Here is a 27,802-nt window from a genome sequence, read left to right on the forward strand (position 1 = left end):
CACTGCAATGCAAGGCTCAAACCAACTGGGTATTTGGAAACTTCTATGCAAATTGGCATTTTCAGTTTTTAAACACGGTGTTATTTGTACTTCAAACAGGTAACTATTTTGTTCCCTTGGAAAAAATATAGCTATAATCCTGGTTTTCAAAAAAAAAAAAAAAAAAAAATACGGGAGTGGGTATGAGAGAGAGTAGCTTAGAAATTTTAAAAATATCGGCAGGGAGCAGTGGCTCATGCCTGTCATCCCAGCACTTTGAGAGGCAGGCCCCACGGGGCCTTTGAGGACACCGGTCTCCTCTGCTGCCTTCCTGCTGGACTGACCCCAGGATATTCACTGGGTTTCCACCCCTGTCCCATTCAACTTCCCAAGGGTGGTCTTCATCCTCGTGTGGGGCTCAGCTCTGCCCCAATTTCCTAAATCTCTGCTTCAGAGCCTGAAAACACCCACGCCCAGGGTCACCCTAAGTCCACCTTTACCCCAGAGAGTCCCAATTTTATGTTTTCCTAGCATCACCTTAGTGATAATTTATCCTGTAAATTCCAACTGCCTTCACACCTCACCCCTGCTGTCTCCCAGCAGACCTGACTCAGATGCACATGCCCCAGACCCCACACCCAGGTCTGTGCATGCTGCCCTGCTCTGCCCATGTGGGGACCACCTCTCTTTCATGAGGAATCAGCTGGCGATCATCTCCTTGTGGAGGGCTGCCCTGACTTCCAACTCTCTCCAGCAAAGGCAGAAGCCATCCTCGGTATTTCCCCAAAACTCAGGCCAAGTATGAAGATGCCGCAGATGCTAGCTGTGCCTGGGATGCCATGGGCAGTGTCCCCAGATGCTCTGCACATGGCCCGGGGCACCACCTGAACACAGCAAGTGCTGAAGAAATAAAACTGATGTGCGCTGACCTCTGATAGGGCTTCCTTCACTATCCACATCTGTCTCCCCTCTGGACAGTAAAATCCACAAGACATGGAGGGCTTGTCTCACTCATCTTCAAACTCCCAGGGTCACCCTGGTAGGTAAAGGGGACTCAAATGTCTTCTGAAGGAAGCGGCTGGTTAGCTGCCAAGTTAAAAGGCCTCTGAAATTCAGAGCTCTGCATAGGAGTCCAGCACACTTTATTATGAATGACTCCAACCACGACAGAAGTGGCCGTGGAACCAGTGTTAACCAATTTGCAAGCTCCGCCTCCTGGGTTCACGCCATCCTCCTGCCTCAGCCTCCCGAGTAGCTGGGACTACAGGCGCCCACCACCTCGCCCGGCTAATTTTTTTATATTTTTAGTAGAGACAGGGTTTCACTGTGTTATCCAGGATGGTCTTGATCTACTGACCTCGTGATCCGCCCGCCTTGGCCTCTCAAAGTGCTGGGATTACAGGCGTGAGCCACCCTGACCAGCCTACTTCTCTCTATTCACATCCCCACCTCCATCGACCCTAACCCCACTTTAGAGCGCCTTTATTGTCTAGGAACGGATGTCACTGGAAAAGACCCTATAGGTACCTTTGAGATACACTTTTTTCTTCCTCCTCCATCTCCCACCATTGCCCCCTCCTCAAACTCACAAAATCAAACTTGCCTCATGTTTCATGTTCAATGACAAAACCAAACTAACTATAGTAGAGGTCAAGGACTTAAAGCAAACCCTAGCCATAGAGACTGGGTATCGAGATGTAAATGTCTGGCTGGAATGGATTAAATACTCCATTCATACCCTTAAGAAAAGCAATTGTTACCCTTGTGCAACGGGCAGGCCAGAAACTCAGATTACTCCCTTCCCACCCAGATGGGCCAAGGCATGGACTGTGTGGTTGCTCTCTTCCAGCACCCCACAGCCTGGCGTCATGTGCCACTCTTTCACTACTTTTCCCAAAAGTCAGAAGCCTATGGGACAGCCCCCAAGGGCCACTTGACTTCCAGCTCTTGATGCCAATTTTACCTCATGTCTCTCATGGCAAGGGGAAAATCTGACATTCCTCGAAAACCTCATGGGATTTAATGGGCCTAAACCTTTCCAAGAGCTAACCAATCAGTCAGCCCTACTCCATCCCCAAGCGGATGTATAGTGGTATTGTGGGGGACCAATACTGAATATTCTGCCAAACAATTGGAGTAGCACTTGCGCTCTGAACCAATTGACCGTCCCTTTCACCTTGGCATTTCACCAACCAGACAGGAAGCAGGTAGCCCAAAGGAAAAGAGAAGGCCTTCATGGGTCCTTTGACCCCTCATGTTTACACAGACAGTATTGGGGTCGCACACGGGAGGGTACCAAATGAATTCAAAGCTTGAAACCAAATAACCACCAGGTTTGAGTCTATCTTATTCTGGTGGTCCACTATAAACAAAAATGTAGACTGGACACATTATATATACTAAAATCAACAGTGATTCATCAGTTACACCAGAGACGCCATAAAAGGAATAGCTGAACAATTAGGCCCTTCCAGCCAGATGGCCTAGGAAAATAGGATAGCCCTTGACATGATATTGGCCAAAAAGGGCAGAGCCTGTGTCATGATTGGGGTCCAATGTGGCACTTTTATCCCTAATAACACAGCCCCGGACAGAACAATCACAAAAGCCTTATAAGGCCTTACCACCCGAGCAAATGAATTAGCTGAGAACTCTGGAATAGATGACCCCTTTACAGGTGTCACGGAGAAATGGTTTGGAAAATAGAAGGGACTCATGACCTCAATCTTTACCTCCCTTGCAATGGTTACAGGTGTACTCATCCTTGAGGGCTGCTGTATCATACCTTGTATTCGTGAGTTAACCCAAAGGCTCGTAGAAGCAGCTGTCACTAAAACCTCCCCCACCTCTCCCCATCCGTACTCAGATAAGCTCTTGCTCCTAGATGATCAAGAAGAAAAACAAAGCCAAATCCTGTTAAAGAAATTTGAAGAGGAAGAACTATAAAACCGAAGAGGGGAGGCCAGGCACTGTGGCTCACTCCTGTAATCCCAGCACTTTGGGAGGCCGAGGCAGATAGATCACGAGGTCAGGAGATCGAGACCATCCTGGCTAACATGGTGAAACCCCATCTCTACTTAAAAAAAAATAAAAATAAAGAAAGGGAAATTGTTTAGACAACTAGGTTCCTCTTCAAAGATTCAACTTCCTTATTGTGGTAAAATACACATAAAATTTACCATCTCAACTATATAAATAATTTGTAAACCAATCCTATCCCACCCAACCTTTTCAAAAATCGCACATTTACCTTATTTGGGAAGGTTTAAGCCTTAGCCATTTGGGATCAGCTTAGGTTATGCGGTCCAACCCCAGCCATATGGGGAAGGACACAGAAACAGAAATTAGGGATAAAAATCCCTTCCCTCCTTTGTTCGATGTGCTCTTGGGACTGTAACAGGCACAAGCAGTACCCTTCTGCAGAAGTAAAGATGACTTGCTGAGAAATGTTCTAACTGCGCGTTTCTTTTGGCTACACCAAGCACTTGTTTCCAACACATGCAAACCAGAATGGAGGTCTCCCTGGACCTGGGTTTGGGCCACAACATTGCCCTGAATTCTACAAGACCTTGGGCAAGACTGTATATTCTTCTGAACCAAGTCCTTCCCTGGCCCAAGCATTTGTGAATAACACATCGGTTTCATGCTTACACCTCCTGGTCTGACTGGGCTCTCCTTTGCAGAGCCTTTTATTCCTTCCCTTCCTCTGAACACTGGCTAGCTTGTTTTCAGGGAAGACGTTCAGGGCAGTGGCAGGGAGCTCCTTGCATATCGCCATAACAAATGTTTTATGGAAACAGTCAGCTGATGGGATGAGGAGTGGGGGCTAGAAAGTCAGCCAAAAGGTGCGAGAACCTGGACTAGCCCCCAGCCCTGAATGTGGCAGGCTACTGTGCCATGGTAGGGGAGCGAAAGTTTCCTTCTGCTCCTCTTAGGGTTCCAACTGGGGCTCTTTACAAAAGAGAAAAACAGTTCACTGATGCATGTAGTGCACATCTCACTGGAGAAACCTCAACAAAAAGCAATTCAGAACAGTGATTGAGAACTGGGTTATGGAGTATCTTCAACAAAGAATAATCAACATGTGGGAAAATGACAGGACCCAGGAGAGCGGTTTTAGGCTTCCAAGGTTGGGAAACTGGCAAGGTGAGTATTGGGAGGAAACTAAGGCAGAAGGTTCGTTCATAGAGTCCTCGCATGCCTTCTTTTCTCTGGCTGATGCGTCTCTCTCCTATAAAGAGAATGTCCATCCTGCCTCAGGCAGCAGAGGGACAGGGCAGAGAGAGATTTATCTGCTTCTGCTGTATCTTAGTTGCCTTCAGCTCAAGATAATTTCTGAGGCTCATTTTGGGGTGACATATTCTGGTGTCCTTCACGGTACAGGGCACAGACTCAGAGGACTGGATCCACAGCTGATTACTAAGCTCCTTCCATGTGCCAGGCCTGTCCAGGGAGAACACTCAGCCCCACAAACAGGGCAGGTGGCACCAGGATGCTGGGCTGCAGCCTAACCCTCAGCTTATGGGTGGGTGGAGGGGAGAACGCCCTCCCCATGTAGGGCTCCCTGGTCGTGTACCTGGAGACCAGCAGGGCTCTGCTATCTCAGAAGTGGCCTGTTGGAGTGGGGTCTGCAGGCAGGGCAGCCTTGGGCCAGAGTCCTTCGGGGGCAGGAACAGAGCCTCCAGGCTTGTCCCACTTGTCCCTCTTTGAATAGTTAAGGGCTGCCCACAGGGAATTTCCCTCTCTCCCTCCCTCCCTTCCTTCTTTCCTTCCATCTTTCATTCCTTGTTTCCTTCTTCCCTCCCTCCCTCCCTTTTTTCCCCTTTTCTTCCTCCATCCTTCCCTTTCTTCCTTCCTTCCTTATTGTGGTAAAATACACATAAAATTTACCATCTCTACTATATAAACATGCACAGCTCCATGGTGTTGAGTTCATTCACATCGTTGTGCAGCCATCACCAGCATCAATCTACAATACCCTTTTCATCTTCCCAGACTGAAACTCAGCACTGTTCACAGCTCCCATTCCCGCCTTCCCCAGGCACTCACCATTCTCCTATTTCTACGAATTTGATGTCTCTAGTCCCTTAGATATGTGGAATCGTGGCCAGGCATGGTGGCTCACATCTGTAATCCCAGCACTTTCAGAGGCCAAGGCAGGCGGATCACCTTAGGTCAGGAGTTCTAGACCAGCCTGGCCAACACGGTGAAACCCAGTCTCTACTAAAAATACAAAAATTAGCTGGGCATGGCGGCACACATCTGTGGTGCCAGCTACTCGGGAGGCTGAGGCAGGAGAATTGCTTGAACCTGGGAGGCAGAGGTTGCAGTGAGCCGAGATCACACCATGGCACTCCAGCCTGGATGAGAGAGGGAGACCCTGCCAAAAAAAAAAAAAAAAAAAAGTAAATAGAATCACCTGGCATTTTTCCTTGTTGGACTGGCTTCTTTTACTTAGCATAAGGCATTAGGGTTCATCCACGCTGTAGCAGGTGTCAGCGTCTCTTCCCTTTCTAAGGCTGAGTAGTGTTCCGTCTACAGACAGACCTATTCAGTGCAGCCATCATGCCTTGGTGAACACTGTGGCTGCTTCCAGCTTTTGGCTATCGTGAGTTCTGCTGCTAGGAACACGGGGATGCACATGTCTCTTCCAGACTCCCTTTCCATTCCTTAGGTGTATACCCAAAAGGATTGCCAGCTCATTCAGTAATAATATATATATATATATATTTTTTTTTTTTTTAGATGGAGTGTTGCTATGTTGCCCAGGCTGGAGTGCAGTGGTGCGACTTTGGCTCACTGCAACCTCCACCTCCCAAGTTCAAGCGATTCTCCTGCCTCAGCCTCCCAAGTAGCTGGGACTACAGACTCGAACCACCACCACCGGCTAATTTTTGTATTTTTAGTAGAGATGGAGGATTCACCATTTTGGCCAAGCTGGTCTTGAACTCCTGACCTCAAATGATCTGCCCTCCTCGGCCTCCCAAAGTGCTAGGGTTGTAGGTGTGAGCCACCGCGCCGGCCTCGTATGGTAATTCTGTTGGATGTTTCGAGGAATTGCCACACTTTTTTCCTGCGCCTGCACCAGGGACACGTCTTGGAGCTGGCGAACTGGACTTTGGGTGGGAGGGAAAGGAAGCATTAAAGATGCCCTCAGCTTTCACGGAGATGAGAACGGAGACCTGGGAGGGCGGGACGGGATCAGGGTCCTGTGAACTTGTTATCAGTGTAAACCCCTCTGAGAGATACCAGCAAAAGCGGGACGAAGCCTCTGGGACGTCTCCTGGAGCCTTCGGGAGGTTCCTCCTCTTCGCAGTGGGGCGCGCTCTCCCCAGTCCCTGCAGCCGCCGCCGCCGCCCTCTCCTGGGCTTCCTTGGGCGGAGGCCAGGCAAGGGCTGGGGTCGTGGCGGGGCGGAGCAGGGCTTAGTCCGCGGAACTGAGGTCCGCAAAGGGGCCTCAGGGCCCGGGGCGGGCGCCAGAGGGGGACTCGATCGCAGCCGGAACGCGAAGGTTCCTCAGTGTGCGGGGCGCAGAGCTCCGTGGGGCCGCAGGCCTGGGCCGGGGGAGCGACTCTGCCCAGGGGGGCGTCGCGGGCTTGGGGCACAGGGTCCTGCGGGGCTGGAGGGCCCGGCACGTGCGAGCCGGGAAGCCGGGGGTCGTGGTTCTGGGGCTGGAGCTTCAGGGGTTCGTCTCCCCCGCACCCCCGGGGGAGCAGGATGTCAGGGGGTCGCCCCCGCCCCGGGGACAGGGTGTCAAGGGGTCCCCCGGGGGCAGGGCTTCAGGGGCACCCGGAGCGGCTCGGTCCCGGGCGGGATGCAGTGACAGGGCTCCAGGGGACCAGGGCTGCGAGGGGCGCGCGGGTCCCATGGGGGCGCGCGCGAGGAGGCGCCGTCCCTTCCTAGCAGGGGTCCCTGGGGACCCCCGGCCGCCTCCCGCGCCTCGCTGTCCCCACCCGAGTCCGGCTTCGGCAAGTCCGGGCGGCGGGCGGCGGGCGGCGCGGACCGGGAGGGGGCGCCTCGAGCTCACCCCGCCCCAGGGCTGCCGGGCGGAAGGCGGCAGCGGAGACCAGACCCTGAGCCATGGCCGAGCTGCTGCAGACGCTGACTGGTGAGTGCGGGTCTTGGCCCCGGGTGCCCGCGAGGGAGCCGCTGAGGCCGGAAATCCGGGGTGCACCTGACAGCCGGGCCGGGGGTCGCGCTCAGGGCCGCGAGGCTTCAGGCCGGCCGCCACCCCAGCCTCCGAGACCCTGGGTCCTGGGGAGCCGGCGGGCAGGTGGGCGCGGCCGCGCTGTGGGTGCCTGGGACCCGAAAGCAGGATGGGCGCGGTGGCGCAGCCTGGCCGGGGGGCTAGTCTCCGGGGTCCCCGGGTCCCGGTGAGGGCGGGATACCCCAACGCCGTGGCGGTCTCCGGCCTCTTTCCGCTCCACCCTCCCCGCTCCCCGCCTTCCATGAGCTGCTATTTTCAGCACCGACCGCCTGACCCTGGACGAGGACGAGGCTCCGGGCTGCCCTGCCCGGCCCGCAGCCCTACCCGGGTTGGCCGTGAACAGCCTCCATACCGTAAACGCGGAGGCGCCTCGAGAAGGCGAGGTGGGCAAGTTCAATGCCCAAGCGGGACTGGGGAACTGCGCCCCGGGCGCTCAGGTGATATAGGAGTTAAGAAGAAATTATTTAGGCAGCTGGGAGCGGTGACTCAGGTCTGTAAACCCAGCACTTTGGAAGGCCGAGGGTGGATCACCTGTCCTTAATTTTCTTGGGGCCAGAAGATGAATTGGGTATTTACCCAGACAACGACATCGCTTCAGAGGGAGGGATGCAGAACGCAGGGCCATGGGGCGCAGGCTGCAGGCCAGTGAACCCCAGCGCCAAAGGCCAGGGAGAGCCAGGTGGGGTGCTCAGAGCCAGCACACAGCCCTTTAATTTAGAGGAGTGCTGTGTACACATTTGGAGAGAGAAATGTGGGGAAAAGAGGGATCAGCCGGCGTGGGTCCTCTGAATGCTGAGCTCCGGTCCCCCGGGCCCACTTTTTCTTTCTCTATACTTTGTCTCTGTGTCTCATTTCTTTTCTCAAGTCTCTCCTTCCACCTAACGAGAAACGCCCACAGGTGTGGAGGGGCAGGCCACCCCTTCAAGAAATGTTGTATTTTGATTTGGAATCAGGTGGGGGATAAGGCACAGTGAGGCCTGAGTTTGTGAGGGCTCCTTGCCGGGAGGTGCAGCCCCAGCGGTGCGGGAGGCAGAGGAGTGGAAAATTCATGAAGAAAACTGGGTGTGGTGGTAGGTCGAGGCCCTGCCCTCAACAATGCTCACCATTTGTCAGTGTTTACTGTGAGGCAGCACTGTGTTCCATACCGCTGAGTTCTCAGGAAAGAACAGTAAATCCTTCCCGAGCCATTCTTTCACCCATGGGAAAACAGGTTTGGAGGGATCTGGGACAGTGCTCTGGTCCCAAGCAGGAAGGGCTGAGTGGGACCTGGAACTCAGGTCTGACTGCAAACACCTGCCTCTTCCCTGTGCTGCCAGCGCGTTCCGGGTTCTTCCCTGTCCCTCCTTTGTGGTCTTTGTTTCCTTTTTTTGTTCCCTTTTTTTGTCTTAATATGTTTCAACAGATGTATACAATAAACTGCACATAAAAGGAACAGCTGGATACATCTTGACCCAGTCAAGATGATGAACACAGCTGCCACCCCAGGAGCCTGTCCTGCCCCATGGGTTATGCTGTCTTAGTTGGTCTCATGTCAGGGAGCCTTGGAGGAGTGGGGACTCGGCAGTTGGTCTCCATACTCCTGGGGTTCTGGTATTGGGTCTGGCCCATGACCGCACCCAAGACAAACATCTTGAAGACTAACAGGTTAGGTCTTTTGAGAAACCTGGCAAGTGAGTGCCCATTCTCAGGTTACCCACATTCTGCATGTTGATTTAGTGATCCAACCAATGTTGGTTGAACACTGATGAGAACAAGCAGGCCTGTGCTAGAACGTGCCTGCAGCCGGGAGCTGGTGAGCAGGTGCCCCTAGGGACACCAATGGCAAGGGACGCAGTGTGTGGAAATCTAGGGCACAAGCATGCCAGGGAGAAAAACTCACATGGGGGAAGGCCCTGCTCCAGAAATCAGTCAGGTTTGTTGGGGAGGGCAGGAGGGCAGGGTGGTGGAGTCAGAGGGAGTGGCCCCCCGAAAGGCAGGAAGAGGACATGAAAGAGCCTTGGAGATGACAGTGAGGATGCAGTTGGTGGGTGGTGAGCTGGGTGTCATATGCTGGCTCCTTAGAGAATGCCCAGCTCCTTCACACCCATCATAATCCCTGGAGGACTGAGACCACGTGAAGGAGTTTTGGAAGCTGACAGTGCACCGGGTCCCGGCTCTCCTCCATTCTGGTGGGTTTCACCGGAGATTGGCCAAGAAGAGATCAAACTGTTCCGGGACCAAACTGAGGGTGGGCTGCTATTTCTCACAGTCCAATAATGAGATGCAGATGAACTGGGGAGGAAGAGAGTTTTTATTTCTGTAACCAGTTACAAGGATAAGACCTGGAAATTATCACCAGACCAACTCAAAATTACAGTTTTCCAGAGCTTATATACCTTCTAAGCTATGTGTCTATGTGTAAGTGTGCATTCATCTAAAGACATAAGTAATTGACTTCTTTTAATCTATACCTAAGGTCTGAGTCCTGAAGACCTTCCTCTGCATCCTCAGTAAATTTACTTAATCTAAAACCCTTATGTTGTCTCCTAAATCGTGGGAGTTTGGGGAGTTCCTTCAGACCCCCAGTAAACCTATTTGTGGAGGCCTGGGGAGTTTCTTCAGACCCCCAATAAAACGTGTTTAATCCTAAATGGGTCCTGTTAAGAATTCCTTTGTTATTTTGTCATGCTTGAAGGCCCAGGAAAGGTCTAGGCAAAACTCTTGGTAGGATTTTATTACATTTCAGCCTTTGTATAAGGGCACTGGCTTTTAATATTTACCTTAACCACACAGTCAGTACTAAGACGGTTGTTATGGAGGCCTGCGTTGGTAAGACCTGACCTGGCCTTACTTGGAATGGTGCCCACAACTTCAAAAAATCAACTTTGATGGAGCCCTACTGAGCACATCTAGCATCTGTCTTCCTTCAGTTTAGGGTCAATGGGCTGGGGTTGATGGCACCATTAAAAGAAATAGCTTTATTGATGTGTCATTGACATGCCATAACATTCACCTGTTTCAAATGAAATTTTCAGTTAGTTTACAGAGTTGTGAAATAAATTTTATAACTTTTCCATCCCCAGCCCCTCAAAACTCCTTGGAACTCCTTTGCAGTCATTCCCCATTCCCACCTGGCCTCAGACAATCACTTTCTGTCTGTAGATTTGCCTTTTCTGGACAATTCATATGGAGTCCTATGTTACACGGTCTTTTGCACCTGACTTCCTTCACTTAGAATAATGTTTCTGAGATTCATGTATGTTGTAGTATGTATCAGTATTTAATTCCTTTTTATTGCTGAATAATCCATTGTGCGGGTAGACCACATTTTGTTTATCCATTCATCAGTTAAAGGATATTTTGGCTCTTTCAGCTTTTTTGACTTTTTTTTTTTTTTCTGAGATGGAGTCTTGCTGTGTTGCCCAGGCTGGAGTGCAGTGGCCGGGTCTCAGCTCATTGCAAGCTCCACCTCCCGGGTTTACGCCATTCTCCTGCCTCAGCCTCCCAAGTAGCTGGGACTACAGGCGCCTGCCACCTCGCCCGGCTAGTTTTTTGTATTTTTTAGTAGAGACGGGGTTTCACCGTGTTAGCCAGGATGGTCTCAGTCTCCTGACCTCGCGATCCACCCGCCTTGGCCTCCCGAAGTGCTGGGATTATAGGCTTGAGCCACCGCCCCCGGCCTTTTTTAGCTATTTTAAACTGCACAACACTGCTATGAACATTCATGTACAAGACTTTGTGTGGACGTATGTTTTCATTTCTCTTGGGTTGATACCCAGCAGTGGAATTGCTGAGTCATACAGGAAATAAATATTTAACATTTTAAGAAACTAGCAAACTGTTTTCCAAAGTGACTGCCCCACATTACATTCCCATCAGCAGTGTATAGTGGTTCTAATTTTCTTTTTCTTTTTTTCTTTTTTTGAGACAAGGTCTTGTTCTGTCACCCAGGCTGGTGTGCAATGGCATGATCTTGGCTCACTGCAGCCTCAATCTCTTGGGCTCAATTGCTTCTCCCACCTCAGCCTCCTGAGTAGCTGGGATTACAGGTGAGTACTACCACATCCAGCTAATTTTTATATTTTTTGTAGAGATGGGATTTTGCCATGTTGCCCAGGCTGTTCTCAAACTCCTGAGCTCAAGTGATCTGCCCACCTTGGCCTCCCAAAGTCCTGGGATTACAGGCGCGAGCCACTGCACCTGGCTGAGGGTTCCACTTTCTGTACATCTGTAGCAATACATACCATTCTTGTGGGTAAAAGGTAATATCTCATTATAGTTTTGATTTACATTTCCCCAATGACAAATGATGGCGAGTGTCTTTTCTTGTGCTTTTTAGCCATTTGTATATGTAAGTGAAATGCCTGTTGAAATGTTTTGCCTTTTAAAAATTGAGTTGTTTCCTTTGTTCAATTTTGAGAGTTCTTTACATATACTGAATATACAGTATCAGATATATATATACACACACACACACCAGATATATGATTTGCAAATATTTTCACTCTATCAATAGTTTGTCTTAACACTTTCTTATTGGTGTTTTGAAGTACAAAATTTTACATTTTGATGTATTCCAATTTATTAACTTTTTCTTTTATTAATTGTGCATCTGGCGTCATATCTAAGAAATCTTAATCAGTGTCACAAAGATTTAATCTTATATTTTCTTCTAACTGCTTTCTTGTTTATGTGTAAGAATCTGTCCATTTTACCTAATTTGCATAATTTGTTGGCAAACAGTTGTTCGTAGTATTTCTTTTAAATCCTTTTAATTTCTTTAAGTTTGGAATTGGTGTCTCCTCTTTTAGTCCTGATTTTAGTTATTTGTGTTCTCTCTCTCTCTGGTCAATCTAGCTAAATCTTTGTCAATTCTGTTGATCTTTTCAGAGAATTGATATTTGATTGTTTTTTACTTTATCTTTTTCTTTCTGTTCTCTACTTCATTGGTTTCCACTCTAATATTTATTAATTTCCCTTCTTCTCACTTTGAGTTTAATTTGTTCTGTCATTTCTTTTTGTAGTTACTTACAATGGAAGCTTACACGCTGATTTAAGATTTTTTTTCTAATTTAGACATTTACAGCTATAAATTTCCCTTGAAACACAGCTTTAGTTATATCTCATAAATTTTGGTATGTCATGTTTACATTTTCATTCAGCTCGGAGTATATTTTGTTTTTCTTCTTTGACCCATTGCTTATTTAGAAGTGTGTTAAGTTCTACATATTTGTAGATTTCCCAAATGTCTTTTGTTAATTTCTAATTTCATTCCCCTGTGGTTAGTGAAGAAACCTTGTGTATATCAGTCCTTTAGAATTTCTCAAGACTTATTTTTGAATTTCTCAAGACTTATTTTATGGTCCAGCCTGTGATTGACCTTGGAGACCATGTGCACTTGAGGCGAACGTGACTTCTGCTCTTTTTTTTTTTTTTTTTTTTTTTTTTTTTTTTTTTTTTTTTTTTTTTTGAGATGGAGTCTGGCTCTGTCGCCCAGGCTGGAGTGCTGTGGCTGGATCTCAGCTCACTGCAAGCTCCGCCTCCCGGGTTCACGCCATTCTCCTGCCTCAGCCTCCGGAGTAGCTGGGACTACAGGAGCCCGCCACCTCGCCCGGCTAGTTTTTTGTATTTTTTAGTAGAGACGGGGTTTCACCGTGTTAGCCAGGATGGTCTCGATCTCCCGACCTCGTGATCCGCCCGTCTCGGCCTCCCAAAGTGCTGGGATTACAAGCTTGAGCCACCGCGCCCGGCCTGACTTCTGCTCTTGCCAGGTGGAGTGTTCTAGAGATGTCAGTTGGTGTCTAGTGATGTCAAGTCGTCTGTACCTACTGATTTTCTAATTATTCTATCCATTATTGAGAGTGGGGTAGGATTTTGGTGTCCAATTAGTGTTTTTTGGATTTTCTTTTGAGACAGGGTCTCACTTGGTTACCCAGGCCGGAGTGCAGTGGTGTGATCACAGCTCACTGCGGCCCTACCCCCCCAAGGCTCAGGTCACCTCAGCCTCCTGAGTAGCTGCACCTACAGGCAAGCAGCATCATGCCTGGCTGATTTTTGTTTTTTTTTTTTTTTTGTAGAGACAGGGTTTTGCCATGTTACTCAGGCTGGTCACGAAATCCTGGGCTCAAATGACCCACCCGCCTTGGCCTCCCAAAGTGCTGGGATTAGAGGCGTGAGTCACCATGCCCTGCCCAACCATTATGGTTGAATTGACTGTTTCACCCTTCAGTTCTCTGAGTATTTTTTTTTTTTTTTTTTGTGAGATGGAGTCTCGCTCTGTCGCCCAGGCTGGAATGCAGTGGCCGGATCTCAGCTCACTGCAAGCTCCGCCTCCCGGGTTTACACCATTCTCCTGCCTCAGCCTCCCGAGTAGCTGGGACTACAGGCGCCCGCCACCTCGCCCAGCTAGTTTTTTTTTGTGTATTTTTTAGTGGAGACGGGGTTTCACCATGTTAGCCAGGATGGTCTCGATCTCCTGACCTCGTGATCCGCCCGTCTCGGCCTCCCAAAGTGCTGGGATTACAGGCTTGAGCCACCGCGCCCGGCCCAAGTTCTGTGAGTTTTTCTTCATGTATTTTGGGGCTAGATTGGCAGGTGTGTATATATTTCTGCTTGTTACATTTTCCTGATGTATTGACTTTATATCATGGCAGAATGTTTCTCTTTATCTCTAGTAAGATTTTTGATCTTAACAAAGTTGGCCAGATGTGGTGGCTCACGCCTGTAATCCAAGCACTTTGGGAGGCCAAGGCAGGTGGATCACCTGAGGTCAGGAGTTCAAGACTAGCCTGATAAACATGGTGAAACCCCATCTCTACTAAAAATACAAAAAAATTAGCCAGTCGTGATGGCATGAGCCTGTAATCCCAGCTACTTGGAAAGCTGAGGCACAAGAATTGCTTGAACCTGGGAGGCCGAGGTTACAGTCAGCTGAGATCGTGCCACTGCACTCCAACCTGGGTGACAGAGTGAGACTCTGTCTTAAAAAAACAAAAAATCTATTTAGTCCGATGTTAGTATTTCTCCTCAAGCTCCCTTATGGTTGTTTGCATAGTAAATCTACTATCCTTTTGTTTTGACCTATTTGTATCTTTGTTTCTAAAGTACGTCTCTCATAGGCAGCATACAGTCAAAGCTTAAAAAAAAAATCCAGTCTAAGGATCTCTGCCTTTTGATTGGCATGTTCATTCTATTCACATTCAATGTTACTGTTGCTGTGGTTGGATTTCCAACTATCAGGTCACAATTTGTCTTCTACGTCTTATGCCTTTTTGTTCTTCTGTTCATCTTTTACTACCTTCTTTTGCATTAAGTATTTTCTAGTGTACCATTTAAATTCCCTTTTTCAAGTGTATATTTTAAAGTTATTTTGTTAGTGTTTGCTCCAGGGATTACAATATGCATTTTAATTTATCGGGATCTACTTCAGATTAATACTAATTTTAGTAAAATACAGAAACTTGACTCCAATACAACTCCATTTCCTCCCTCCTTGCTTGTGGTTTGTGGTATTATTGTCATATATGTTCATCTACATATGTGATAAACTCAACAACATGGTGTTATAATTATTGTTTCACACAATCTTATTTCTTTTCAATTCAGTAAGACAGGTAAGGAGAAAAACACTTTTCAAGTCTTTTATATTACACTGTATATTTACCACTGACTTTACTCTTGATTTCTTCCTGTATATTCAAGTTATTGTCTGGTGACCTTTCCTTGTTCCGGTATATATAATAGCTTCATTGCCTCCTTGCTCCTCTGTGCTATTATTGTCATATATATGTTTATGCTGTGAGCCCATCAATTAAGTCAGCTTAGCAAGGTCTCAAGATACAAAGTCAATGAGTAAATCAGGCCGGGTGTGGTGGCTCACGCCTGTAATCCCAGCACTTTGGGAGGCCGAGGTGGGCAGATCACTTGAAGCCAGGAATTCGAGACCAGCCTGGCCCACGTGGCAAGACTTCATCTTTACAAAAATGCAAAAAAAAAAAAAAAGTTGAGTGTGGTGGTGCATGCCTGTAATCCCATCTACTTGGGAGGCTGAGGCATGAGAATTGCTTGAACCCAGGAGGCAGAGGTTGCAGTGGCTGGGGATCACACCACTGCACTCCAGACTGGGCAACAGTGCAAGACTCCATCTAAGAAAAAAGAAAGAAAAACAAGAATAAATCAATTATTTTTCTGTAATACTTGCCACAATCAATTGAACCATGAAAAATTTTAATTACCATTTACAGTAGCATCATAACACATGAAATACTTAGAGAATAATTTACCAAATTAGGAGAAATGCCTATACAGTTAAAACAGCAATACAAACCAGGCACCATGGCGCATGCCTGTAATCCCAGCACTTTGGGAGGCCAAGGTGGCCAGATCACTTGAGCCCAGAAGTTTGAGACCAGCCTGGGCAACATAGTGAGACCCTGTCTCTACAAAAAAAAAAAAAGAAAAAAATTAGCTGGGCATGATGGCATGCACCTGTAGCCCCAGCTACTCAGGAGGCTGAGGTGAGAGGATAACTTGCGCCCAGGAGGCAGAGATTGCAGTGCACTCCAGCCTGGGCTACACAGTGAGACCCTGACAAAAAAAAAAAAAAAAAAAGTCATAAAAAAACACGAAGCTGCAAAATATTGCTGACAAAAATTAAAGACGACATAGATAAATGCAGAAATATATCATGCTCATGGATTGGAAGACTTACATTGCTAAACGGTCACTTCTCCCCAGATGGATCTACAGAGTCCACGTAATCTCAGTTAAAACTCCAGAAGAAATTTCTGTGAAGTTGACAGCTGATTCTAAAATTTATATAGAAATGCAAAGGTCTCCGAATAGTCAAAACAATTAGAAAATGAAAAGCAAAGTTGGAAAACTTACCTTCCAGGCTGGATTTCAAGGTGGATCACACAGCTACAGTAATCCAAATAGGTTGATATTAGGATAGACACATAGATCAATGGAATAGAATGCAGAGTTTAGAAACAGACCCATACAGATATAGTCAATTGATTTTTAAATAGTTGCTTTTTGATAAGGGTGCTAAGGTAATGTGATGGAGAAAGGAAAGTATTTTCAATTCAAATGGCTAAAATGACTGGATATCCATTGGGGGAAGAAAGGGACCTCAGCCTTTTACACCATACACGAAAATTATGGAATTCTGAAGAAAATAAGTGAAAATATTCGTGAACTTGGGGTAGGCAAAAATTTAATAGATGAGGCAAAAAAAGCTCAAACCCTAAAAATGGTTTCATTTTCATAAGGATAAATTAGAGTTTATCAAAATTAACACTTCCCTTCAAAAGAAAAATTAAGGAAAAATGAACAAATAAGCCACAGACTGAGAGAAAATATTTGTTTCCTAAGAAGTATTTTGTTTTCCATTTTTATGGGTTCATAGTAAGTGTACACATTTATGGGGTCCATGAGATATTTTGGTTCATACAACGGAAAATTCACATCAAGGAGAACTGGTATCCATCCCCTTGAGCAATTATCCTTTGTGTTACAAACAATTCAATTATACTTACTTTTAGTTATTTTTATTCTTTTTTTTTTTTTTTTTTTTTTTTGAGACGGAGTCTCACTCTGTCACCCAACCTGGAGTGCAGTGGCGCCATCTCAACTCACTGCAACCTCCGTCTCCCAGGTTCAAGCGATTCTCCTGCCTCAGCTTCCTGAGTAGCTGGGACTATAGGTGCCCACCACCACGCCCAGCTAGTTTTTGTATTTTTAAACTTTTTTTCTCATTTTTTTGAGATGGAGTCTCGCTCTGTCGCCCAGGCTGGAGTATAGTGGCGTAATTTTGGCTCACTGCAACCTCCGTCTCCCAGGTTCAAGAGATTCTCCTGCCTTAGACTCCCAAGTAGCTGGGATTACAGGCAAGCGCCACCACGCCTGGCTAATTTTTTGTATTTTTAGTAGAGGCAAGTGTTTTACCATGTCGGTCAGGCTAGACTCGAATGCCTGACCTTGTGATCCACCTGCCTTGGCCTCCCAAAGTGCTGGGATTACAGGCATGAGCCACCACGCCTGGCCTTAGTTTTTGTATTTTTAGTAGAGATGAGATTTCACCATGTTGGCCAGGCCGGTCTTGAACTCCTGACCTCAGATGATCCACCTGCCTCTGCCTCCCAAAGTGCTGAGATTACAGGTGTGAGCCACTGTGCCCGACCTCTCGTTTAGTTATTTTAAAATGTACAATTAAATTATTATTGACTATAGTCTCCCTGGGTTTTATTCATTCTTTCTATTTTTTTGTACCCGTTAACCATCCCTACATACCTTCCCACCCCTGCCACTACCCTTCCAAGTCTCTGCGAACAATCCTTCTATTCTCTATCTCCATGAGTTTAATTGTTTTGATGTTTTGATACTACAGATAAGTGAGAACATGCAGTATCTGTCTTTCTGTGGCTGGCGAGAAAATATTTGTAATATTTGTATTTGGCAAAGGACTTGTATCCAAAATACAGAAATAAATTCTACTGCTCAATAATAAAAAGAGAAACAATTTATAATGAGACCCAGTGTCTACAAAAAGTAAAATAATTAGCCGGGCATGTTGGTGCATGTCTATAGTCCCACCTAATCAGGAGGCTGAGGGGGAAAGATTGCTTAAGCCCAGGAATTCGAGGTTGCAGTGAGCTGTGATCGTGCCACTGTACTCCAGTCTGGGTGACATCTCTAAAAAAAATAAAAATAAAGGGCTGGGGGAGGTGGCTTATGCCTGGAATCCCAGCACATTGGAAGGCTGAGGGGTGGATCGCTTAAGTCCAGGAGTTCCCAAGACCAGCCTGGGCAACATGGTGAAACCCTATCTCTACCAAAATCACAAAAAATTAGCTAGGTGTGGTGCATGCCTGTAGTCCCAGCTACTAAAAAGGCTGAGGTGGAAGGATCACCTGAGCCCAGGAAGTTGAGGCTGCAGTGAGCCATGATCGTGCCACCACACTCTAACCTGGGCAACTGGAGTGGGACCGTGTCCCCCAAAAATATATATAAGTAAATAAATAAATACTAATAAAATGAGCTAAAGACTTGGACAGGCTTCATAAGAAACAAACAAATGGCCAATAAATACATGAAAAGATGATTGACCACAATTAGTCACTGGCCACAATTAGATACCACTACTCATCCACTAGCATGGCTAAAGCATAAAAGAGTGACCATTAAGTGTTGGCAAGAAAGTGGAGCACCCATGGCTCTCATACATTCCTGGTGGGAATGGAAAATTCAGTCACCACTTTGGAACACAGTTTGGCAGTTTCTTACAAAGTTAAATATATACTTACCATGTGACCCATCTTTTCCACTCCTTCGTATTTACTCAAGGGAAGTAAAAACACAGGTCCACAAATAACCTGCACATGGGTGTTAACAGAAGCTTTATTGCTAGTGGCCCCAAACAGTGAAAAAATCGAAGTGTCTGTCAATAAGAGACAGGATAAACGAATTGTGGCGGATTAACAATGGCGTGCTTCTCGGCAATAAAAAAGAATGAACAATTGATACACGTGACAATATAGGTAAATCTTCAAAACAGCATGCCGTGTGATACAGCCAGACATAAAAGAGCATGCATCAGACGATTCTGTTTATGGGAGACGCCAGGAAATCAGATCTGTGGTTGCCGGGGTCAGGAGAGACCTTACTGGGGTGATGAAAATGTGTATATGTTGTTTGGGGTGCTGATTACACGTGTACCTACATTGTGTGAAACTCATCAAAACCGTATACCTAAAGTGGGTACATTTCATTGGATGTAAGTTCTCCCTCAAATGAAATTGATTTTCAAAGTTTTTAAAAATGGAACCATTTTTGTCAAATTGAAGGAAAATTATTTCCACTGAGATTTCCCTACAGCCAAACAATCTACCAACTACAAAAATGGTAAAAATCATTTAGGACATGTAAAGTTCAAATGTTGCCTCCCACGTTTCTGTTTCAGGAAGCTATTCGAGATAAATTGTTTCATGGTCACAGGATTTAGAAAGGTGGAGGTAAATACACACAAGTATTATAAGATAAGAAGTAACAGATGAATTAGTTGAAAGGGACTGATTTCAGGGGAAGGAATAGGAACTGGGCCGGGAGATAGACGCCCTTCAGGCTTGCCCTTGTGAAAACAGAAGTCCCCTCTTACTGCGGGGGATACGTTCCGAGAAATTAAGCACAGGGTGGGATTAACAACCATAATTAATAATAAAATAGAACAATTATAACAATATACTGTCCGAGGCAGGTGGATCACTTGAAGTCAGGAGTTCGAGACCACCCTGGCCAACATGGTGAAACCCATCTCTACTGAAAATACAAAAAATTAGCCAGGCGTGGTGGTGGATGCCTATAAACCCAGCTACTTGGGAGACTCAGGGAGGAGAATTGCTTGAACCCCGGAGGCGCAGGCCGTAGTGAGCCACAGTTGCCCCTTTGCACTCCAGCCTGGGAAACAAGAGCGAAACTCTGTCTCAAAAACGAAAACAATATACTGTAATAAAGGTTATGTGAATGTGGTCTCTCTCTAAAAAAATATGTATATATATCTTAGTTTGTGGGGGTTTTGTTGTTGTTTTGTTTATTTATTTACTTATTTATTTATTTTGAGACGGTGTCTCGCTCTGTCGCCCAGGCTGGAGTGCAGTGGCGCGATCTCGGCTCACTGCAAGCTCCGCCTCCCGGGTTTACGCCATTCTCCTGCCTCAGCCTCCCGAGTAGCTGGGACTACAGGCACCCGCCACCTCGCCCGGCTAGTTTTTTTGTATTTTTTTGTAGAGGCAGGGCTTCACCATGTTAGCCAGGATGGTCTCGATCTCCTGACCTCGTGATCCGCCCGTCTCGGCCTCCCAAAGTGCTGGAATTACAGGCTTGAGCCACCACGCCCGGCTGTTTTGTTTATTTTTAAAGCAATCACTCTGCTACCCAGGCGGGAGCGCAGTGGTGCAGTCATGGCTCACCGCAACCTTCACCTCCTAGTCCACCTCAGCCTCCTGGGACCCGAGGTGTGCACCACTATGCCCCGCTAATTTTTTGTTTTGTTTTGTTTTTCACAGAAATGAGTTCTCACTATGTTACCCAGGCTGGTCTAGAACTCCTGGCTTCCAGCAATTCTCCTGGCTCAGCCTCCCAAAGTCCTGGGATTATAGGCACGAGCCACCAGACCTGTCCTCAAAATATTTTACTGTACTGTACTCACCTATTATTGGGCTTTGGTTGAGCATGGGTAACAGAAACTCCGGCAAGCAAAGGCGTGGATAAGGGGGAACTACTGTACATGACTTTAATATGCATAAAAATCACCTTAAAAGAAAGACAATGATTGTTTCCAGGGCGGGAGCCTCTGAGAGGGCAGGGAGATACTAGGGGAAGTTGGTGGCTCCTCTCGCTGGCAGGAACTGGTCTGGGCTCCTGGCTCAGCCTGGCCATGAGGCTGTCCTGGCCTCCCTCGGTGGATTCAACAGTGACCTCGAGGTGCCATTTCAGTGTGGTTCGTTCCGGTCTCCCAGGGGAAGGGGGTGCTGAGTGGAAGGAGGTCATTGGGAAGCCGGGGTGACTCTCAGAGTCTGCAGGAGCAGGCGGGCTGATGAGCTGGGAGGAGCAGACCGCCTCCCTCTTCTCTGAGTGGGAAGAGGGCTGGATCTGGACTGGGTTTGGAGATGCTCAGGTGGGGCTCAAAGCATCACCTGTGGGGCAGAGGAACCGTCTTGGCACGTGAAGGCCCGTCACAGGGCGTGGGGCCTGAATCACAAGACAGGACAGGTAAAGTGGGGCAGGTGAAAGAAGGAAGGTGAGTAATCTGATTTTTCCACTCCTGTTTTCCAGGAAAACCAAAATGCTACACATTTCTACCTATGATCCTTTTCTTAATGGTGCTGGTCTTGGTCTTGTTTGGGTAAGACACATTTGACCATCGAGACTGGCCTGGTTTGGGGAGAAGTGGCCACAGCAGCCAATCAGACCCATGGGGCCCCCCTGAGTCCCCCAAATATTACAGTCATCAGGGTCCTAAGGACGGTTGCTGCCCGCGTCCAGCTCTGGTGGAGGTTGTGTTTACTTGCTCTCTTATTTAAGCCTCACCTGGGCAACGGGCTCATCTCCCTCCCATTTAAAATTTTCCTGAGTGGGGAGTCTGGGGCTGGGAGAGCAAGCCTCTTGCCCGTAGTTGTGTGGCTGGCGATGGGGAAGGCAATTCTGGGACCCAAGCTGTTAGTCGCCTCCAGACACAGAAGGCCCCAGAACCACAGAATGAAGTCACCTGCCCGCTCTACTGGGGCATCTGTGGATACGGCCTGGAAACACTGCCTGAGGTGGCCTTAGGGACTACACTGACCAACGCACGGGTGGCGCGGGGTGGGGCTCCGCCGCTCCTGCAGGTGCCCATACATGAGCAATATCCCAGGGACCACCCTCCTACCCACCTCCCAGTGTGGGACGTGGCGAGGCGCCTGAGCTTTGCTGAGAACTTGCCCTGCCTGCCTTGAGGCCTTGCAGCTTCACCAGGAACTCTTGTGCTCATGCTGCTGGCCACACCATGCGCTTTTTGGAGGAAGGGATGAACAGGCAGTCTTGGTTCTGTGTCCTGAGTCTTGGCACAATTCCTTCCTGCAGTTACGGGGTCCTAAGCCCCAGAAGCCTAATGCCAGGAAGCCTGGAACGGGGGTTCTGGTGAGTGCAGGGAAGGGCAGGTGGAGCGTCCATGCTGGCCGGGGTGCTGGCTGTGGGCTGGGGTCCCACTCTGGGAACTCCCCCTCCCTCTTCTGGGCATACACATGGGTAGGCCTAGGCCCCCTCTCGATGCTCTGCCCAGCATAGACGTGGTCAACTCTGTGGCCTTGAAGGGTCACCTGGATACGTCTGCCTCCACATCTCTGGAGTCAGCCTTGACCTCCCTTCTGACCTCCAGTCCCCAACTCCAGGCTTACCCAGAGTTACCACACACAGTCTCTGCTCCCTGCCCTCACCCCGCCTCCCGAGTCACCTTCCACCGGCCATCCTCAATTCTCCCTTTGCCCTCACCCCTACACTGGGTTCCCAAATCCTGCCAGCCCTGCTCTTCAGCAGCTCGCATGCCCACTGGCCTCTCTGCCTTCGATGTCCTGCTCCAGGGGTCTGGTGGGGCTGCCCTCATCTCTGCGACAGCCTCAGACTTGTCTCCCCATCCCCGTCAGCCCTGTCCCCCTTCTCCTCACAGCAGCTGGAGTGATCTTTCCAGAATATAAGGTAGGAGGCTCTTCATGGTCTGATCCCGCCTTCCTGACCTCCCCAGCCTCATCTCTCCCTCCTTTGCCCTCGCCCTCTATGCTCCAGCCAAAGTGGCTTGTCACTCATCCACCTGCCGTGCTGTCGTGACTCCAGGCCTTTGCCTGTGCTATGGCCTCTGCTGAGACCACTCTTGTCTCTCCCCTGCCGTGTCTGCTAATTTCCACTTGTGTCAGTGATCCATGGCTGCAGAACACACCACCCCATCCATGGAAAGCAATCACAATCATTGATTACTATCTCTCCCTGGGCCTCCTGGGGCGGACTGGGCTCAGCTGGGTGGTTCACTTTGGGGCCTCAGCGGGCGTTGGCAGACGGTGGCTGGGGTCATTGCAAAGACTGCCCTGTGTCTCTGGCAGTTGATGCTGGCTCTCAGCTGAGACACCTACTTAGGGCCTCTCTCCGGGGCCTGGGCTCCTGCTCAGCTTTGTTGGGAGGCTCCAAGACCAACATTCCAAGAAAGATGAGATAGAAACCAGATCGCCTTTTAGGGCCTGGCTTCAGAAGTCACCCAGCATCACTTCTGCTGCATTTTATTTCTTAGAAACATGGAATATCAGACCCCATCTGTTGATGGGAGGGGGCCTCATGGTTTGCAGATATGTTCTGAAACTCCACGCTGCCCGGCCTTGGCTTCAACGTGTCTGGTGAATGTGTGGGCTGTGAGGCTCCGCGAACGTAGACCTCAGATTGCAGCGGTGGCCATTACAGGGTCTGGCATATGGGCCCATGCCAGGCCCATCACCACAGTGACGGCTGTTCTGTGACTGTTTCTGGTGGACTCTGCTCCACGCTCCAGGCTGATGCTGTGTCCCTTCCACTGGGACCCTCAGCTGGCTTCCATGCACTTGTGCCCTAAATCCTGCTCCTGGAATAAACTTCATCTCCTGTGTTCTCATTCTGCAGCATGGCTTTTAGGGAACCAGACGGTCTGCAGCGTGTCTCATTGCCAAGGTATAATGTCAGTGCCTCCCATGTCACAGAATTGTCCTGCAGCCCTGGCACATGTGTGCGTGTGGACAGAAGCATGTGCGAGCTGGGGCAGGTCCTCTTTCCTCCTGTGGCTCCGAGGGAGGAGGCTGTTCGTTCCCCAGTCTCTGCCCTGACTTGGCCCTCATCCTGCAGCTACTCAGAGAGCACGATGGAACTGGAGCTTCAGTTTTGACCAGCTGCGTGTTGCTGGCTTTTGTGTATGTGTGTGTGATGGAGTCTCACTCTGTTGCCCAGGCTGGAGTGCAGTGGCACCATCTCTGCCCACTGCAACCTCTGTCTCCCGGGCTCAAGTGGTTTTCCTGCCTCAGCCTCCCGAGTAACTGGGATTACAGGCGCCCACCACCACACCTGGCTAATTTTTGTATTTTTAGCAGAGACAGCATTTCACGACGTTGGCCAGACTAGTCTTGAACGCCTGACTTCAAATGATCCGCCTGCCTCGGCCTCCCAAAGTGCTGAGATTACAGGCATGAGCCCCTGCACCTGGCCTTCAAATTGGCTTTTAAAGAGGATGACGAGCTGGTCTGTTCTGTCTGGGGCCTTGGGGGCCTGTTTCCCAAGATGTGGGCCTATATCAGTGCTAACCTGAGAAAGTCTAGGCAATCAATCCCAAGCTGGCCACACTGCTTTTGATTTTTTTTTAAATTGTGGTAAAATACACTTAACATAAAATTTGCCATCTTCGTCATTTTGGAGTGTTCAGTAGTGTTAAGTCCATTCACATCGCTGTGCAGCCATCACCACCATCCATCTCTAGAACTCTTTTCATCTTGCATAACTGAAGCTGTGTCCTCATAAAATAACAACTCCGTTTCCCCTGCCCCAGCTCACCATTCCATGGTCTGTTCTTACGAGTCTGACTACTTGAACTTCCTTTTATAAGTGGAATCAACGGTACTTGTCTTTTTATAACGGGTTCAAATCACTGAGCGTGATGTCCTCACAGTCCATCCAGGTTGTACCAAGTGTCAGAATTTCCTTCCTGTTTTCTGCTGACTCCCTGCTTTCAAAGGCCATCTTGGACATTCAAATTGACAGTTGAAATGGCCCTGGCTCATGCCTCCTGGCCCTCTACAGTACTTTAGGTGGGGACAGCACTGCGGCCCACACGTCCCCACAGGCTGCGTGTGGCACCTGACAGTGCTTCGTGCCACCGTGGAGCAGGTGGTACTCCCCCACTTCTCAGAGAGGAGGCCGGGCTCTGGAAGCCACCAGCCCACAAGGAGGCCCAGCAGGCTTCGGGCCCAGGTGGGGCAGTCTGCACATCTCAGGGCCTTTCCCTGGGAACAACAAGGGACAGAGGCCACACACCCAGCCTCCTGTCTGCCCACAGTGAATTAAGACACAACCCCTTACGTCCCTCCCAGCCTTAAGTGGAAAGCAATGGCCCCTGAGGTCACTTGGTCCCTTTTGCCAGTTTACAAGTGCTGAACCAGAGACTCTGAGCTCCGGCCCTTCCCCGAGGTCCTGGGATTATGAGCTGACACAGCCCCCGAGCAGCCACAGCGATTCCAGCCCGAGAGTGTGGCCTTGGCGGGAGGGTTGACGCCCAGTCACAGTTCAGCAGCTATGCACACCCCCTGCTTACCTGCATCCCACGCTTTCCACGCAAACTCACGTGATGGCACTTTGTGCTTGCAGGATGGTCTACCCCCAGCCAAAGGTGCTGACACCCTGGTGAGTAAAGTTAGTGAAGCTGAGACTGAACGCAGCTCAAGGGGCTGTTCTGAAGGTATTAGAGGGCGGTTTCCTTGATGCAAATGTCATTTGGGGCTGCTTTGCCATTCTCTCCTCTCAGGTTCTCCTGACATCTGAATTCGGAGGCCCACATGGCTGTCCTCTTTCCCTTTGCTTTCTTTGACTTGTGTCTCTTGTTTCCTGTCCCTTTGCTCACCAAAGCCCCTGCAAAGGCCTGATAGGTACCTCTTTCCTGGGGAGGGGCAGCGGGGGGAGGGCGTGGGGGAGGGGTGGTTCCTATCTCTTTGCCAGCAAAGCTCAGCTTCCTCTGTGTTGTGGCAGGTCCAATGTTGAGGGAGGGCTGGGAATGATTTGCCCAGTTGGAGTCGCATTTGCCTCTGGCTGGTTTCCTGGGGAAGGGTGGCTGCCTCTGGAAGGGTAGTCAGAGGAGGCGGAAGCTGAGTGGAGTTTCCAAGTGGGGATGGCCGTGTGCCAGAGGCGCATGTGGGTGGCACCCTGCCAGCTCCACGTGACCCCACGTCTCTCTCCATGTGCAGTAGGAAGGACGTCCTTGTCGTGACCCCTTGGCTGGCTCCCATTGTCTGGGAGGGCACGTTCAACATCGACATCCTCAACGAGCAGTTCAGGCTCCAGAACACCACCATCGGGTTAACTGTGTTTGCCATCAAAAAGTAAGTCAGTGAGGTGTTTGCCATCAAAAAGTAAGTCAGTGAGGTGGCTGAGGGCAGAGACCCAGGCAGTGACAAGTGACCACAGACACTGAGGTCTCCCCTTGTGTTCAAGACAGAGTGGGGCGGCGGCCAGCCTTGTCCTCCCAGAGGGTAGATGGGAAAGTTCATTCACGCAGCATCTTACTGAGCTCACGTGGGCTCGCCGGGTCCGTAAACCCCTTGTGAGTGGTTTGCCAATGAGCCAGCTGGGGCAAAGCAGCCACGATGCCTGTTCCATAAACTCGGGGCCTCAGGGGCACACTTGCTGAATGATGGGAGATCCCCCATCCCCACGGTGGTGGCCCTGGGGGACCTCAAGGAGGGACCCGCCATCTGAGGCAGTTGGAGAAAATGTCCTGGGGTGGGGGAGGCACCTGACTTGGGCCTAGAGGTTCTACCATGGACTCGGGGTTTGCAGCCTCAACAAACCCTTGCTCACCCCTATTATTTCAGGGTTCACCTTCTTCCCTTCCCCCACATGGTAGGCCTGGTTCCTGATCCAGTGGAGAGTCCAGGAATGACCTACTCTTAGGAATACGTGCAGTTCAAGCCTGGGAGGGGGAAGCTCTAGGGTGCAGAGGCGGGCATGTGGGGGCCTCGTGCGCAGCTTATAATGAGGGGGCACGTGGTCGGCCCGGCCGTAAGAGTGGCAGCTACGTGGGGAGGCATGGCTCAGGCCAGGCTGAGGGAGAGTAAGCGGGCGCCAGCCTGCGGCCTGCTACCAGCCTCCAGACGCCTGCCCTCAGCCCTCCTTACTAAGAGCGGGTGCTGGTGGTCCCTCCATCGCTGAGAAGAGGATGAAGCGAGTCGGAGCCCGAGGACTCGCTCAGGACAGGGCAGGAGAACGTGGTGCATCTGCTGCTCTGAGCCTTCCAATGGCCGCTGGTGGGTGCACGCAGGGCGGGCCTCCTGCAGCCCAGGGGCACACGGCTGGCTGCTCCCCCAGCCCCTCGTTCTCCTGTCTTGCAGATACGTGGCCTTCCTGAAGCTGTTCCTGGAGACGGCGGAGAAGCACTTCATGGTGGGCCACCGGGTCCACTACTACGTCTTCACCGACCAGCCGGCCGCGGTGCCGCGCGTGGCGCTGGGGACCGGTCGGCAGCTGTCGGTGCTTGCGGTGCGTGCCTATAAGCGCTGGCAGGATGTGTCCATGCGCCGCATGGAGATGATCAGCGACTTCTGCGAGCGGCGCTTCCTCAGCGAGGTGGATTACCTGGTGTGCGTGGACGTGGACATGGAGTTCCGTGACCACGTGGGCGTGGAGATCCTGACTCCACTGTTCGGCACCCTGCACCCCGGCTTCTATGGAAGCAGCCGGGAGGCCTTCACCTACGAGCGCCGGCCCCAGTCCCAGGCCTACATCCCCAAGGACGAGGGTGATTTCTACTACTTGGGGGGGTTCTTCGGGGGGTCGGTGCAGGAGGTGCAGCGGCTCACCAGGGCCTGCCACCAGGCCATGATGGTCGACCAGGCCAACGGCATCGAGGCCGTGTGGCACGACGAGAGCCACCTGAACAAGTACCTGCTGCGCCACAAACCCACCAAGGTGCTCTCCCCCGAGTACCTGTGGGACCAGCAGCTGCTGGGCTGGCCTGCGGTCCTGAGGAAGCTGAGGTTCGCGGCGGTGCCCAAGAACCACCAGGCGGTCCGGAACCCGTGAGCGGCTGCCAGGGGCTCTGGGAGGGCTGCCGGCAGCCCCGTCCCCCTCCCGCCCTTGGTTTTAGCGGAACGGGTAAACGCTGCTTCCTTTGTCTGTCCTGTTGCGAGTAACTGAAGCCTAGGTCTCACCCCCACCTCAAATCACACACACCCCCTTCCCGCCACAGAGACACACCATTACATACACTGACACACAATCACACATACCCCTCCCCACCACAGAGACACACCATTGCATACACAGGCACACACAGACACACAATCACACATACCCCCTCCCTGCCACAGAGACACACCATTACATACAT

At 49.8% G+C, this 27,802-nt stretch overlaps 1 protein-coding gene across 3 annotated transcripts; it reads left to right on the plus strand.

The window, feature by feature from the left end:
• The first annotated feature begins 7,046 nt into the window (after positions 1 to 7,046).
• Positions 7,047 to 27,667, plus strand: ABO (ABO, alpha 1-3-N-acetylgalactosaminyltransferase and alpha 1-3-galactosyltransferase). 3 transcript variants are annotated; one of them, XM_025359614.1, is made up of 7 exons: positions 7,047 to 7,086; positions 20,998 to 21,067; positions 21,784 to 21,840; positions 23,341 to 23,388; positions 25,069 to 25,104; positions 25,662 to 25,796; positions 26,805 to 27,667. In XM_025359614.1, exons 1-7 carry the CDS (start codon positions 7,059 to 7,061, stop codon positions 27,493 to 27,495), a joined length of 1,065 nt encoding a protein of 354 aa, XP_025215399.1. In that variant the 5' UTR covers positions 7,047 to 7,058; the 3' UTR covers positions 27,496 to 27,667. The 3 variants fall into 3 exon arrangements, with proteins under 3 accessions (XP_025215399.1, XP_025215400.1, XP_025215401.1); XM_025359615.1 differs by having other exon boundaries at positions 7,059 to 7,086; positions 25,665 to 25,796; XM_025359616.1 differs by lacking the exons at positions 20,998 to 21,067; positions 21,784 to 21,840 and having other exon boundaries at positions 7,065 to 7,086.
• The last annotated feature ends 135 nt before the right edge of the window (positions 27,668 to 27,802 follow it).

Source organism: Theropithecus gelada, chromosome 15 (assembly GCF_003255815.1).
Source record: "Theropithecus gelada isolate Dixy chromosome 15, Tgel_1.0, whole genome shotgun sequence".
In the NCBI taxonomy this organism is placed as follows: Eukaryota; Metazoa; Chordata; class Mammalia; order Primates; family Cercopithecidae; genus Theropithecus; species Theropithecus gelada.